Below are 13456 nucleotides of genomic sequence, written 5' to 3' on the forward strand. Positions count from 1 at the left end.
AATGAATTGAGGATTGATTTAGAACAGCCATCTGTATGTATGAGGCCTACAAGCTTAAAGCACTTTAACAGAGAGAAGGCTGAACTATAACATAAGGGGTGAATGCAATCATGGACCAGATTAGACTTGTTATAAAAATGGAAGAACTTGTAACACTAACACAAAGATAGTGGTTATCCAGAGATTATGAGGGGGGAGGAAAGGAAGAATAGATGGAATACAGGGCATTATTATGGCACTGGAATTCTTCTGCATAGTATAGCAATGATGGATATAGACCACTGTACATTTTTCAAATCCTATAAAACTGTACAGTGAAAAGTGGAAACCATAATGTAAATTATAGACTTTGGCTAGTAGCAATGTTTTAATATTTGTTCACCAATTGTAACAAATGCACCACAATAATGTAAGATGTTATTAATGGGAAGATGTCGGAAGGTGAGGCAGTGAGATATATGGGAATCCGCTATGCTTTCAATGTAACTTTTATGTAATCTGAAACTTATTTAAAAACAAGATTTCTTATATGAAAAAAAAAGTGAAGATGAGCTCCCACTTCTGGCAATAGTAAACTAGGTAACAGTCTCCCACTAAAATAAACTAGCAGAGCTGAAGGAAAATAAAGTCTGTTTGAAGGCACTGGATTGTTACTAAGGAAGTGAAGACTCATATTGCCAGATAAAGCAGCAAAGGAAAACCAAAGAGGGGAGGCAGAGATCTGTGCCATCCCACTGAGAAACCAAACAGAGCTTCAGAAAGAATCTCAGGACAGAGCGCAAAAATGATAATTCAAGTCCTGCCAAGGAATGGGGTAGTTGAAAATTTCCCTCCCCCACAGGATTTGGGTTGAGGTCCAAACATCCCTACACTAAGAGTAAAGGAACTAGACAAGCTTTTATAGGGTCTGAAACCCAGCTTTCAATCCCCAAAGCTCCTGATTGGTTTATGTGAGTATAGGATTTCAAGTCCTTTAGCCTCCTTCTAGAAGTGAATCTGGTAAGTCACAGTGACTAAAAAAATAAGAGTAAAGACAGAGACTCTAACTGGATTCAGAAAAAATTATTAACCACAAGTTATAAAATTACTGGGCTTAGAATTTGAAGGAAATAAAAAGCAAAATTTTCAGCAAACAATACAAAAGAAAAAAAACCCATAATTTCAGGAACTGAAAAATACAAAAATTGAAATTTGGAATGCAATAGATGAGTGTAAAGCAAATTAGGTATAAGGGAAAAAAGAAATAGCAGAAAGAAAGGCCAGAAGAAAATACTCTGATTGAAGCACAAGGAGAAAGTATAGAAAACACAGATAAGAGCATGAGAAAGATACAAGATAAGATGAAAAGCACTATCACAAATCTAACTGAAATGCGGGAAGGAAGGAAGAGAATAAGACAATGGTAATATTTGGACATAACGACTAAGAATTTTCAAATCTGATTAAAAAAAGGAGTCATAATTCAAAAAACACTACAAATAATAACAGGAACACCCCCCCCCCCCCCACACACACACCCAATACACACACAGTGGGAAAAAGACAGACAGACAGAAGACAAAAAGGATAAAATTCCTGAAGGCATCAGGGTTGGGGAAATTTAGTATAGAGGTATGGTAGAGGTGTCCTTCAAAAGAACAATTAGATGTACATCTGACTTTTCAACTCAAACAATGGATACCAGAAATAATGCAATGTTTTCCTCAAATTGTTGAAATAACTGCCAACCTAGAAGTATATAGAACGTGGCACCCAAAAGAATATTTTCTTCAAAAATGTACATGGGACATTTACCAAATCTGATGAAATGGAGTGCTGTAAATCAATTTTTTATAAATTTCAAAGGACTAAAATTGTACAGAATGTTTTAAGAACAATGGAATTCGGTAGAAAATCAATAACAAAATGGTAAATAGTAATTTCTCAAATCACCAGACCTTAAGAAATATACTCTGAAATCCATTAAGCAAAACAGAAATCATAATGGAAATGAGGACATATGTTGAACTAAATAAGGATGAAAATATAACATAGAGAAATGTGGACTATAACTATATAGCTAGAATTTTTCTTAGTAGGCAATCATATTCTTAAATGCATACATTAGGAAAAAAGAATTGATGAAAAATAATGGGCTAAGCATGCATCTCAAGAGTTCAGAAACAGAACTGCCTATTAAACTTGAACAAAGTAGAAAGAAGAAATAATCAAAATAAGAGCAGAAAATAATGAAACAGGAAAATTTCAGGAAATCTCATTCATAAAAATAGTGAGATTTAAGTAATACATCAAAACCAGACCTTACTTCAGAAATGCGTGGTAAATTTTACAATCAAAAAGGAATCAAATAGAATATAAAAAAATAACTAAAAACATGAATCAATGTAATTCATTACCTTAATAACAAAGTCAGAAATTGATACTTTGAGAAGATTAATAAAATTTTTAAATACATGCCAAGAGTATTCAAGAAAATATGGCAGAAGTACAATTAAGAAATATAAGGAATGAAAAGTAGACATAATTTCAGATTCTATAGGCATGGAAAATATCAGAAGAAGCAATTATAACAATTTTATGCCAATAAATTTTAAAATTTGAAGACAAATTCCTCAAAAATAAAAGAAAAAATTACCCAAGTGAATAAAAAAAGAAATAGAATATCTAAATAGTCCTATAACTCTTAAAAATGTTGAATTCATAATTAAAAACTTTAGGTCTGGTATACTTCACCAATAAATTTATTCCAAATATTTAGGAAATACCATCAATCTTATGCAATTATTTCAGATAATTAAGAAAAAACAGTTCCCATTTTTCTGAGGCCACCATAACTTGGAAACAACAGCTAGCCAGAATATAACAAGACAGGAATGCAGGTCAATTTCACTCATTAATATAGAAAAAATCCTATACAAAATAGCAATGAATTGAATCCAGCAATATCAAAGGGATAATATATCAAGATTTGGATTTGTTCAAGGAGTCCATGATAGTTTTCACAATTGAAAATAAAACAATGGAGTTCATCATTTAATAAAGGAGAAAAATCATGGTCCTCTCAATAGACATAGCAAAATCATGAATAAATTCAATATCCTCTTATGATTAAAACTCTTACCAGAAAATGAACAGAAAGGAACTTTCTTAATTGTATAAATGAGTACCTGGAAAAAGTACTGAAAACACATGTAATGGAGAAATGCTTAGCGTTTTCTCTCTGAAATCGGGAATGAGACAGAATGTTCAATTTACCTTTCACATTTAGATTCACAATTCTACTTGTTATTTATTCAAGTTCCTGGCAATAAATCAAAAAAAAAGAAATACAATTTATTGTAAAGATTGGAAAGGAAATAATAAAACTGTCAAAATTTATAGATGACATCCACTGTATACACAGAAAATGTTAAAGATAAATTGTGAGAATTAATGACTAACTTTAGTTAGGTTGCTGGATGTGAAAGATTGTATTTTCCAAGATGGCTACAAAAAGTTCTGCCAACTTACATGCTTTTCTTACCATTTGATGTTGATCATCCTCCTATTGAGAAGTGGGGTTATGTTCCCTGTCCTGGGATCTGAACAAAACTTTAACTATAGAGGAAATGATGCTATGTGACTTATGTGGCTTGGTCATAAAAGTGATACAGCTTCTGCTTGGTCCTCATGAGATGCAAGCAGTTAGACTCAGGTACCATGCTGTGAGCAAGCCAAGGTCATGTAAAGAGGGCGTATGTTCTGAAAAAAAACTGCTGTTGAGGTCCCACAATAGCTAGCATCAACCACCAGATATATAAATAGGAAACTGTAGAGATAATTTCAGCACCAGTCACCATTTGAATACAACTATATGAGAGATTGTCAGCCATAACTGCTGAGCTGAGTCCAGTTAACCCCAGAACCCTGACAGATAACAACTGAATGATTTATTTTGAGATTATTTATTGTGCAGCAATGGATGTCTAGAAGAAATATTATTTTAGAAATTAAAATTAAAATAAATAGTATTTACCATATTCATTGGCTTAAAAACAAAATATAAAGCTGTAAATGTCCCTGGATGGTTATATATATAACAATCATTATCATATAAAAATATCAGTAGGGGTGTATGTGTGTGTGTGTGTATATATATATACATTGACAAGCTAATTTTAAAATGATTTATGGAAATGGAAATAACCAAGAATAGCCAGGAAAACCTTAAATAAGAAAAATAAGGTTTTCCATTATCAGATACCAAGTCTTATTACAAAGTTACTATAACTGAGAAATTGTATTATTAAAGCATGCATGGACAATTAGAACAATGGAACAGAAAGGGAGCCCAGAAACAGACTAACAAGTACATGGATACTTGCTTTATCACAATAGTGGCACTGAAAACAATGGAGAAAGCTATGTCCCTTTCAAAAATGGTGCTGGGTCAAACTAACACTGTACTGACACCCCCCCTCCACCCCAAGTATAAAAGTTTGACCATTCTTATAGGAATTCCAGTAGGATAATTAATACAAATATGAAAGAAAATAAATGATCTAGAAGAAAACAAAGGAAACTATTTTCACAACCTTAGGTAGGAAAGATTTCTTAAAAAATAGATTCACAAAAAGTATTAACCATATAAATTGGGCTACATTAAAAATAATGATTTCTGTTCATCAAAGGCACATTAAGAGAATGAAAAGGCATAAAGTAGGGAAAATATCTCCACACATATTTCTAACTAAGGATTCATATCCAGAACATTAAAGAACTGCTACAGATTATTAAGAAAAATACAAACTAATAGAAGACTGGGCAAGGGGCTTAAACAAGCATTTCACACACACACACACACACAAAAGGAATTATTAAAAAGTGAACACATTTGTGATTTGTATACCAACCCACAAGAATTAGAATTCCAGGTACTGAAATCTCTCTCAAGCCCCTTGAATACTGAATGTAAGTTCTCAATGTGAAAAACTATGTTTTTTTTTTAATGTTATGAAAAAATAAGTATGCTTAAGAGGGGATTTTCTAAGAGTCTCTAATCAAGTCTCTTTCAAAATTTCTGGAGAGTATGAGAGAGTGCAACCATCTTAAGTGAGTCATATAAACTTCAGCTTCCTAATTGCACAGTTATCCCTTCCTGGTCAAAAGAAGGTTTATTGGATAAAATCATAGAAAAGTGATTCCTGATAAAGAAGACTTAGTTGGAAACACATTGTTGTAAGCATCAGAATACCTGATATGGTCAGTTCTCTGCTTTGCTCCTGACCATCTGTGTGATTCTGTTTTCTTTCTAGCTCTAAAATCTTTCTAGCCCTAAAATGAGAGGGTTGGGTTAAATTATAGCTAAAGTCCCTTCAAATTCCAGCTGTTTCTCCCTCAGGATTGTTCTGAGATTTAAAAAGTTCAGCACTACCTGAACTTCAGTTTGTAATAGACCACTCAGCATTTCTGAAACACTACACCAGCAGACAGACCAGTCTACTCACACAGTCAGAATCCACACAACCCTGCCCCTTCCTGCCCTTTACTCGGTGACAGTACAAGAAGACCTAGGTCTAGGAGCCAATATTGATATGAATAAGATGTTGGAATTACCTGGTAAGGATTTTAAGGTGGCTCTAATGATCAGAAGAAATACTCTTGAAACAAATGAAGAATTTGAAAATCTCAGCAAAGAACAGAAGTTAAAAAATCAACCAAATGGAAATTATAAAATTATAGAATAAGAAAAATAAGCATGGCTGAATGGTCTCCTAGAATGCAGAAGGCAAAGGACATGATCAGTGAATATGAAGATAGATCAATAGAATTTATGCCTTATGAACAACAGAAAGAAAACAGAATGCAAGAAAACATAAACAGAACTTCAGGGATCTGCATGGCAATAACAAAAGTTCTAACATTCAGATCATTGAAATTCCAGAAGGAGAGGAGAAATGGTATGGAACTTATAAAAGAATTTAAAGAAATAATGACTGAAAATTTCTCACATTTTGTAAACCACAGAAACCTACAGATTCATTAAACTGCATGAAAACCAAATGGGATAAACCTAAATAAATCTAGATTAAGGCAAATTGCAATTAAATTTCTGAAAACTAAAGACAAAGAGCACATCTCTAGAACAGCTAGAGTGAAATGAAGTGTCACATATAAAGAAACAGTGATTTGATTGACAGTGAATTTCTCCTCTGAATCCATGGAAACCAGAAAGATGGGACAGAAGCTTTTTCAATGTGGAAAGACAAGAACTGTCAATCTCAAATCCTCTATCTGGTAAAAACATCCTTTAGGAATAAAGGGAAAAGAAGACATTCTTAGATAAAGGGAAACTAAGAAAGTTTGTTGCGAGCAGACCTAACGTTAAAAAATGAATGAAGTACTTCAAACAGAAATACAATGGTAACAGAATGAGGCTTAGACTTTCAGAAAGCAAAGAATAACAGCATAAAGAGTAAAAAATGTAAACATAATAGGGCTATCCTTTACTTCATGAGGTTCTTTAATCATATTTTAAAGTTTAAGTAAAAAACATAATACCATCTGATGTGGTGCTATGTATTTAAAGGAAATCTTAGGATATTTTTACTTAAAATTTGGCAAAAGGATTTAAATTGAAATAAAGTTTCAATAATTCACTGAAAGTGGTAAGACACTGACAGTAGTAGGTCTTGGTTCGTACATATGAATATGGTAGGGCTTAGACCAAATGCTCAGAAAATTCTACAGAGAACTATACTCAAAAACATTATAAATAAGTTAAAATGGAATTGTAAAAATGTTTTAGTAACCCACAGGAAAGCAAGAAAAAAATACAGCAGCAAAAGAATGAGAAACAGAGGGAACAAACAAAAAGAAATGATCAAATGACAGATTTAAGCCCTAACCTATCAATAAGTTACTTCAAATGTAACTGGTCTAATAAACCAATTAAAAGACAGAGATTGACAGAGTGCATTAATAAAACACAACCCAACTATATGCCAGCTACAAGAAACTTAGTTCAAACATGATGGCTTAGGAAATTTGAAAGTAAAATGATAGAAAAAGATATACCAACATGTACACTCACATACATAGATTTCTTGGGTACAGTCAAAAGCTGGACTGTGAGTTGACAAAAATTCTAAAAAATGTCAGTCTGGTCAAACTAAGATACCTTGGGAAGGGCAAAGAGTGCTGAAAACTTTATGGGTTCATACAAAATTTAAAATTCTACCCACTGGATATTTTCTCCCCTTAGATTCTATTCCCAAAGTGGTTTCAAAAATTATCAAAGAGGAGCAGGTACAGCTCAGTGGTCAAGCTCCTGCTTCACACAAACAAGGTCTCAGGTTCAATCCCTGGTACCTCCTAAAAAAAACCACAACAAAATCTTATCAAAGATCCATTCAGAGCAATTTTATAATCTTGGATTTCATTTCCAGCAATAAATCTGAACCTCCCATAAATCTTTTCTCTCCTCTTTTCCTTAAAAAGAAACAAGCATAGGGATGTGGATTTGGCCCAACTGATAGAGCATTTGCCTACCATATGTGAGGCCCAGGGTTCAAACCCAGGGCCTCCTGACCTGTGTGGTGAGCAGGCCCATGTGCAGTGCTGATGCATGCAAGGAGTGCCATGCCACGCAGAGGTGCCCCCTGCATAGGGGAGCCCCATGCACAAGGAGTGTGCCCCCGCAAGGAGAGCCACCTCGCACAAAAAAAGAGCAACCTGCCAAGGAGTGGTGCTGCACGTATGGAGAGCTGACTCAGAAATGAGACAACTAAAAGAGACACAGATTCCTGGTGCCACTGACAAGAATGCAAGCGGACACAGGAGAACACACAGTGAATGGACACAGAGAGTAGACAATGGGAGGCAGAGAGGAGGGAAGGGGAGAAAAATAAATAAAAAATAAATCTTTAAAAAAAAAGAAGTATAATTTCCACAACTTTTCAGTGGCGTGTCAATTTTACAAATACAGTCAATGATACATGAAAACCAAACAATTCAGTGTAACATGATTTGATTAAGAAAGTGAAGCAAGCAGTTTCAAAATCAGTTCAAACTGAGCAAACTTCTGTTCCAACGAAACAAGAAACTACCAAATGAAAGACCATTTATTTGTACATGTACAATATATACAGTGAAATTTAATTTTTATATGATGAATTTGCCTGTTAAAACTGGTTTTAATCTGTAATATTTTCATGACTGAAGGGAGGGTCTTCTAACACAAATATTTCATGTCACCAAGATCATTAGAAGACTTTTGTAGGCCCTACATAATCTTATTTTTGAAAGTTCCAACTCACATCATCTCAAACTTAAATCTACCTATATCCCATTTTGAACACACATATGCAGATACATACATACATACTTATGTATATATATATAAATAAAGCCTATAAAAATTGAGTAAAGCAGCTGTTGCTTTACCAAAGGATTATTTTTATTGAAGGATTAATTACTTTCTATTTTTAAAATTACTTTTTGTAGTTTAAACACATATACACACACATTTCTTTTTCATTTGAGATCTCAAATATTTCTTTTAAGATTCTGAAATGTCGATAGGTTCCAGGCCCTCTCTTTTAGTGCCCAAAGGACAGCATGACCCTTCATGTCCCTTCATGTATACTCTAGGCCAGTGGTTCTCTAAATCTAGTTAGGAATAACCCAGGGAGAGTGTTAAAATAAATTCTCAGAGTTTCTGATTTAGTAGGAATAGGATAGAGCCTGAGAATTTATATTTCTAACCAAGCTATTTTTCTGAAATGGCCAATAATCTGTTTTATGTATTTCTTGTCTATCCCCAGACTACTCAGCTTTAATTAGTTGATGAACTAATGGAAGGGAACATCAATTTCTCCAAAACTGCTTTAACTCAAAATTCAGTTATCTGAATGAAATTATTTAGCTGATTAGAAAATAGTTCCTTTCTACAGTTCTGAAACTTGTCTCTACTCTCTTATTTTTCTTTGCCCCCTCTACCCCCAACACCTGGCTATTGCAGGCTTGTCCGTGGCATGGAGCCCCCACTCCACAATCAAGGCATTCTTGTTCTGATCTTACCTTCTGCTTGCCAATAAAATGCAATGGTTTGTGTTCTGTTCTCTGAGAAACATACTAAGATCTGAAGCTGATATGAAAATTTTATTTATGATAAAATAGCAATTGGTTGACAGGCCAGCAGTATAAAACAGTGAGATTTAGGTTCAGAAAAGACTGGATTCTGTCTCTCAACTTTTATTAATGGTGAGTCTTCGATTACTGAACCTACTGAAACATCAGTTTACACATAGCTAAATAGGTATCATAAAGTACACAATGGCATGGTTTGTAGTGTAAAGTGGAAGCAAATAGCAAGTGCAGAATTAGCAACATTAGCATCAAAATTAATATGGTTCCCAGATAAAATACTAGTCTTTAAACAGAACCCTCCAATAGTTTAGCACAAATAAGTAAATAACAATGATAACCTTTTTTTTTAGTAGAGAGGGACTTGGAATTTGCCAAAATGCATTAAGAATGTAGGCACCTTTTCTACCAAATATAAGAAACAGCTTTAGTCTCACTTTCTTTTCTCTCAGCTTCTTCCACAGTAGCCCAAAGTAGAGGAAGAGCTCCCTAGTAAGAATCCTGCTTCTCTGTCTCTCAATACATAAAAGCACCAACATGGTTTTCTTTAGGGTCTTTGAGAGTTTTACTTCTAGAATCCTCTCAAAACTCCTTTTAGCTGTGGAGGATCGAGATGTCAGCAACTTCTCTTTTTTAATGAAGAACATTTCATATACTGATATAACAAAAAAAAAAAAAAAAAAAAAAAAGGAAAATATGCCATTTGGGTTTTGGTCTTAATTTTGTCACTGACTGAAATAATCAGGTAAAGTCAACTTCTATCAATATAACAAATTCTCAAATATCCTCATCCTGTAAATGCTTACCTTACAATTATATAGGGCTGTTATAAGATTAAAATAAAGTGTGAATTGAAAAAATTTGGAAAAGGAAATTCCACTTGACAATTACAGGAGTAATTACTTCCATCACGAACACATAGCCAGAGGCCAAATTCACACATCATCACTTACTTATTGGAGATTTGGTATTTGAGTATTTTTACAAAGACTGTAATCTGAGTTTTCATGTTTTTTTCTGCTTTCTGTGACTATCTTGTTTACTTGCTTTTATCTAAAAGGAAGAGTCTATCGAATCTGCAAAATTACTCAACTTAATGTCTTACTGGTATTTGTTTCAGTGACATTTGTGATGCTTGAGATTCACCTCCCTGCTAATTTGAACAGAGAAGTTAATTACCAGACTGAGATAGGGGTCTTGTTGAACAACCCTTTGTGAGATGTTAAGAAGCACCTCAGAGCCTAAGAAAGCTGACTCTGTGCCCTGAAGGGCTGGAACGGGGTTGGGGAGAGGGAAATGTCAGTTCATGTTGGAATCACAGAGAGCAAAGGCTCTGGTGAAAATCTGGTTAACATTTATCTGAAAAATGAGCTGGACTTCTTAATTTTCTCAAATTCCCCAGCTTTCTCAGAATCAATTAAAACTCTCTTGGCACTCAATCAGAGATTTTTGTCTTCAGGAATTCTGAGAAGTGCAACAATGGTGGTCTTGAGATCACTGATGGTAAATTTCCCTCTTAGAGTCCTCCCTCATGCTACTTCCCAGAAGTCCTAAAATAAGTTAAGCATCTTCACTCTTCAGAGGAGTACCTGAAGGGTTCAACCACTATACCTCCTTTTTTTCCTTTCTGTTCAGCTTCTGAAATTTGGTTCATATTTAGCTAGTGAGACAAACTTGAATTTTCAATCCATGGAAAATGCAACCATAATCACATTAAGCATTGTTTTGGAAAAAGGAAAACAACAAAGCAAGGCAGCAGAACAGTTATAAAAGAGGTAAACACATATACCTTCTTAAAAAACAGTTAGCTATACCTTTAAGATGCTCAGGCTTTCAAATAAAATATACAAAACATGCATTGCACTAAATCACAGTATTATGTTTCCATGTAATAATTTAGGTGTAACTTTATGAACACTGGCTCTATACAAGAGCTGTTCACTTTAAGAAACTTTAAGTACAGTATATATGAAATCCACCTATATAAATCATTTAAAATATGAGAGAATAGTTTTCTTTAACAAAAATTCTTACCTTAGCAAAAGGTTCTATTAGCAGGCAACTTTAAGTAGGCTAAAAATAATCATTAACTGGAATTATATGAACTATTAAATGCTACTTCAAATTTAAAGTCAAGGCAAATAAAGAAGGAACATCTCAAATTATAACTATACCACTGGGTTTACAGAATTTGATTTACAAACGTGTAATTTGCATGTACCTTCTTGGTAATGTAACCTTGTACAAAGTGACTCGTGGCAATGTAATTGTGAGATTTGGTCCCTGAACCAGGTTTTCCCTTTTAGTCTCCTCAGGTGCACCAAGGAGATCTGAAGCATCCTTGCCACAGAGTGATTTCAGGGAGGAAGCCATCAAAGGTTGGCCCCTCAGGTCCTGCCCAAGATGTATTGTCTTCCCACATCAGTATAAAGTATAATGAGCTACATGAATTCTTGTTGTGGATCCCACTGTGCCTTATAAAAAAATAGATAATTTTGGAGCAATTGTGAGACTGCCTGAGGATCCTGATGATTCAGCAGAATCAGCATGAAGCAGATGATGGCATATGAGCTTTTCCTATCCAACCTGAGGAGGTAGTGTCTTGCTTGAATTCAAGAAGGAGGTAATGTCCTGTTTTGGTGATCTATTCCTACATGACAAATTACACAAAACTTGATGGCTTAAAACAAGAACCATTTCATTTGCCCATGGTTCTAGAGATTAGAAATCCAGACAAGGCTGAACTGGGTGATCCTTTTGCTTCATGTCATATTGACTAGGGTCCCTTATGAGGTTACTGTCAGAAGGCAGCTGGTGCTGGAACTTCCAAAACACCTTCACCCATCAATGTGGTGCTTTGGCAGGATAGCTTTGAGGCTCTGACCATCCACTTACTTTATCTATATGGTTCTCTCCACATGGTTTGCTTAAGCTTCTTTATATGGTGGCTGATTTCATGAATGAGCATTTCAAGTAGCAAGAGAGAAGTTGCAAAATTGTTAATGCCCAACCTCAGAAATTACACTGCTTCACTTTTATCACAGGGCCATCCCATTTTAGTGGGGAATGAGGAAATAGACTATAGTTCCTGATGGGGTAGTGGTAAGAACACCAAAAATAGCATGTGAGATGAGATACAGTGTGATTGCCAACTTTGGAAATACAATCCATCACTGGTACCCAAAGATTCTTTAGAAAAGCCATGTGCATCAGTTCTTCCTCATAATTCTCAATGTGAACCTTGGAAAGCAGCCATACTTGGTAATACGTATCCTTGGAAGAAAAGACAGATGCTCACAGATAAAATTGGCACTCACCTGGCGAAACTGTTCCAGGTCAATTTTGTTGCCCACCAGCACCAGGGGAATTTCATAGGTGTGACGGACCTGAAAAATGAGCTCTTTAAACTTGGCAGCCTCCTGGAATGACTGGCGGTCAGTGACAGAGTAGCAGATGATGAAGCCCTCCCCACCTCGCATGTACTGCTCCCGCATGGCTGTGAATTCTGCCTGCAGACACAGAGCAAAATTGTTATATAATTGAACACAATCAAGTCAACACAAAATATCAACAAAACAAAATGTCAGAGGTAGACAAATTGGAACACTAACTAGTTTGGGTAGGAATTTTTAAAAATCATGTTTGTGGCGGTTGGGGATAGAGAAACAATATGAGGTCTAAATGTAGCATTATGAAATCTGAATGTTTTAAACTACTCAGACTGTTGATATTTAATCATAGAAGATTTGATGAAAGTGTTCTTAGGAAGATATGTAAAAATAGCATATTTTACCCATGGACTCTTGGGGCTTATATATAGATACTTTTGATTCTTTTTCTATTTAATGACCTAATTTTAGGAAAAGGACTCAAATTTGTAAAATCAAAAGAGTAATGCTATTTGAACCTAGGCTAGAGATTGTTTAAACTACTTATTTCAGATATTTTATCACTTTCAACCACTTTTTTCTAGAACCCATGGAAGAAAAAAATTTATATAAGGTAAAGAAGTTGGTTGCACCTTGCAAATGAGAGTTGGTTTCCATAGGGAATCTATCATAGAGCCTCCAAGGGACATGAAGGACCTGACTAATTTTCTATTAAAAAATATGAAAACAATCTAGAATTAAACCATGAATATCCTTGTGAATGGAAGAACTTATTAGCATAGATAATCCCAGACCCAATTATATGTTTGGATGTTCTTAAATTTTTCTCAGTGAGGCATACAAGCAGAAGGATCTGGACTTTTGAGTCATTGGCTGATGAGTCTTCTTTTCTCTTTGTGGAAGAGGACAGCATCACCTTCCAGATGGTACCAATAACCCAA

The 13456-nt window shown here is 34.7% G+C and overlaps 1 protein-coding gene across 1 annotated transcript in view; it reads right to left on the bottom strand.

The window, feature by feature from the left end:
• Positions 1 to 13456, bottom strand: part of RIT2 (Ras like without CAAX 2) — a 408812-nt gene that overhangs the window by 187806 nt on the left and 207550 nt on the right. Inside the window, exon 4 of the mRNA XM_004473764.3 lies at positions 12444 to 12635. Within this exon, the coding sequence (XP_004473821.1) occupies positions 12444 to 12635 (192 nt within the window). The remainder of the gene's footprint in view (positions 1 to 12443; positions 12636 to 13456) is intronic.

Source organism: Dasypus novemcinctus, chromosome 16, assembly GCF_030445035.2.
Source record: "Dasypus novemcinctus isolate mDasNov1 chromosome 16, mDasNov1.1.hap2, whole genome shotgun sequence".
Classification (NCBI taxonomy): domain Eukaryota; kingdom Metazoa; phylum Chordata; class Mammalia; order Cingulata; family Dasypodidae; genus Dasypus; species Dasypus novemcinctus.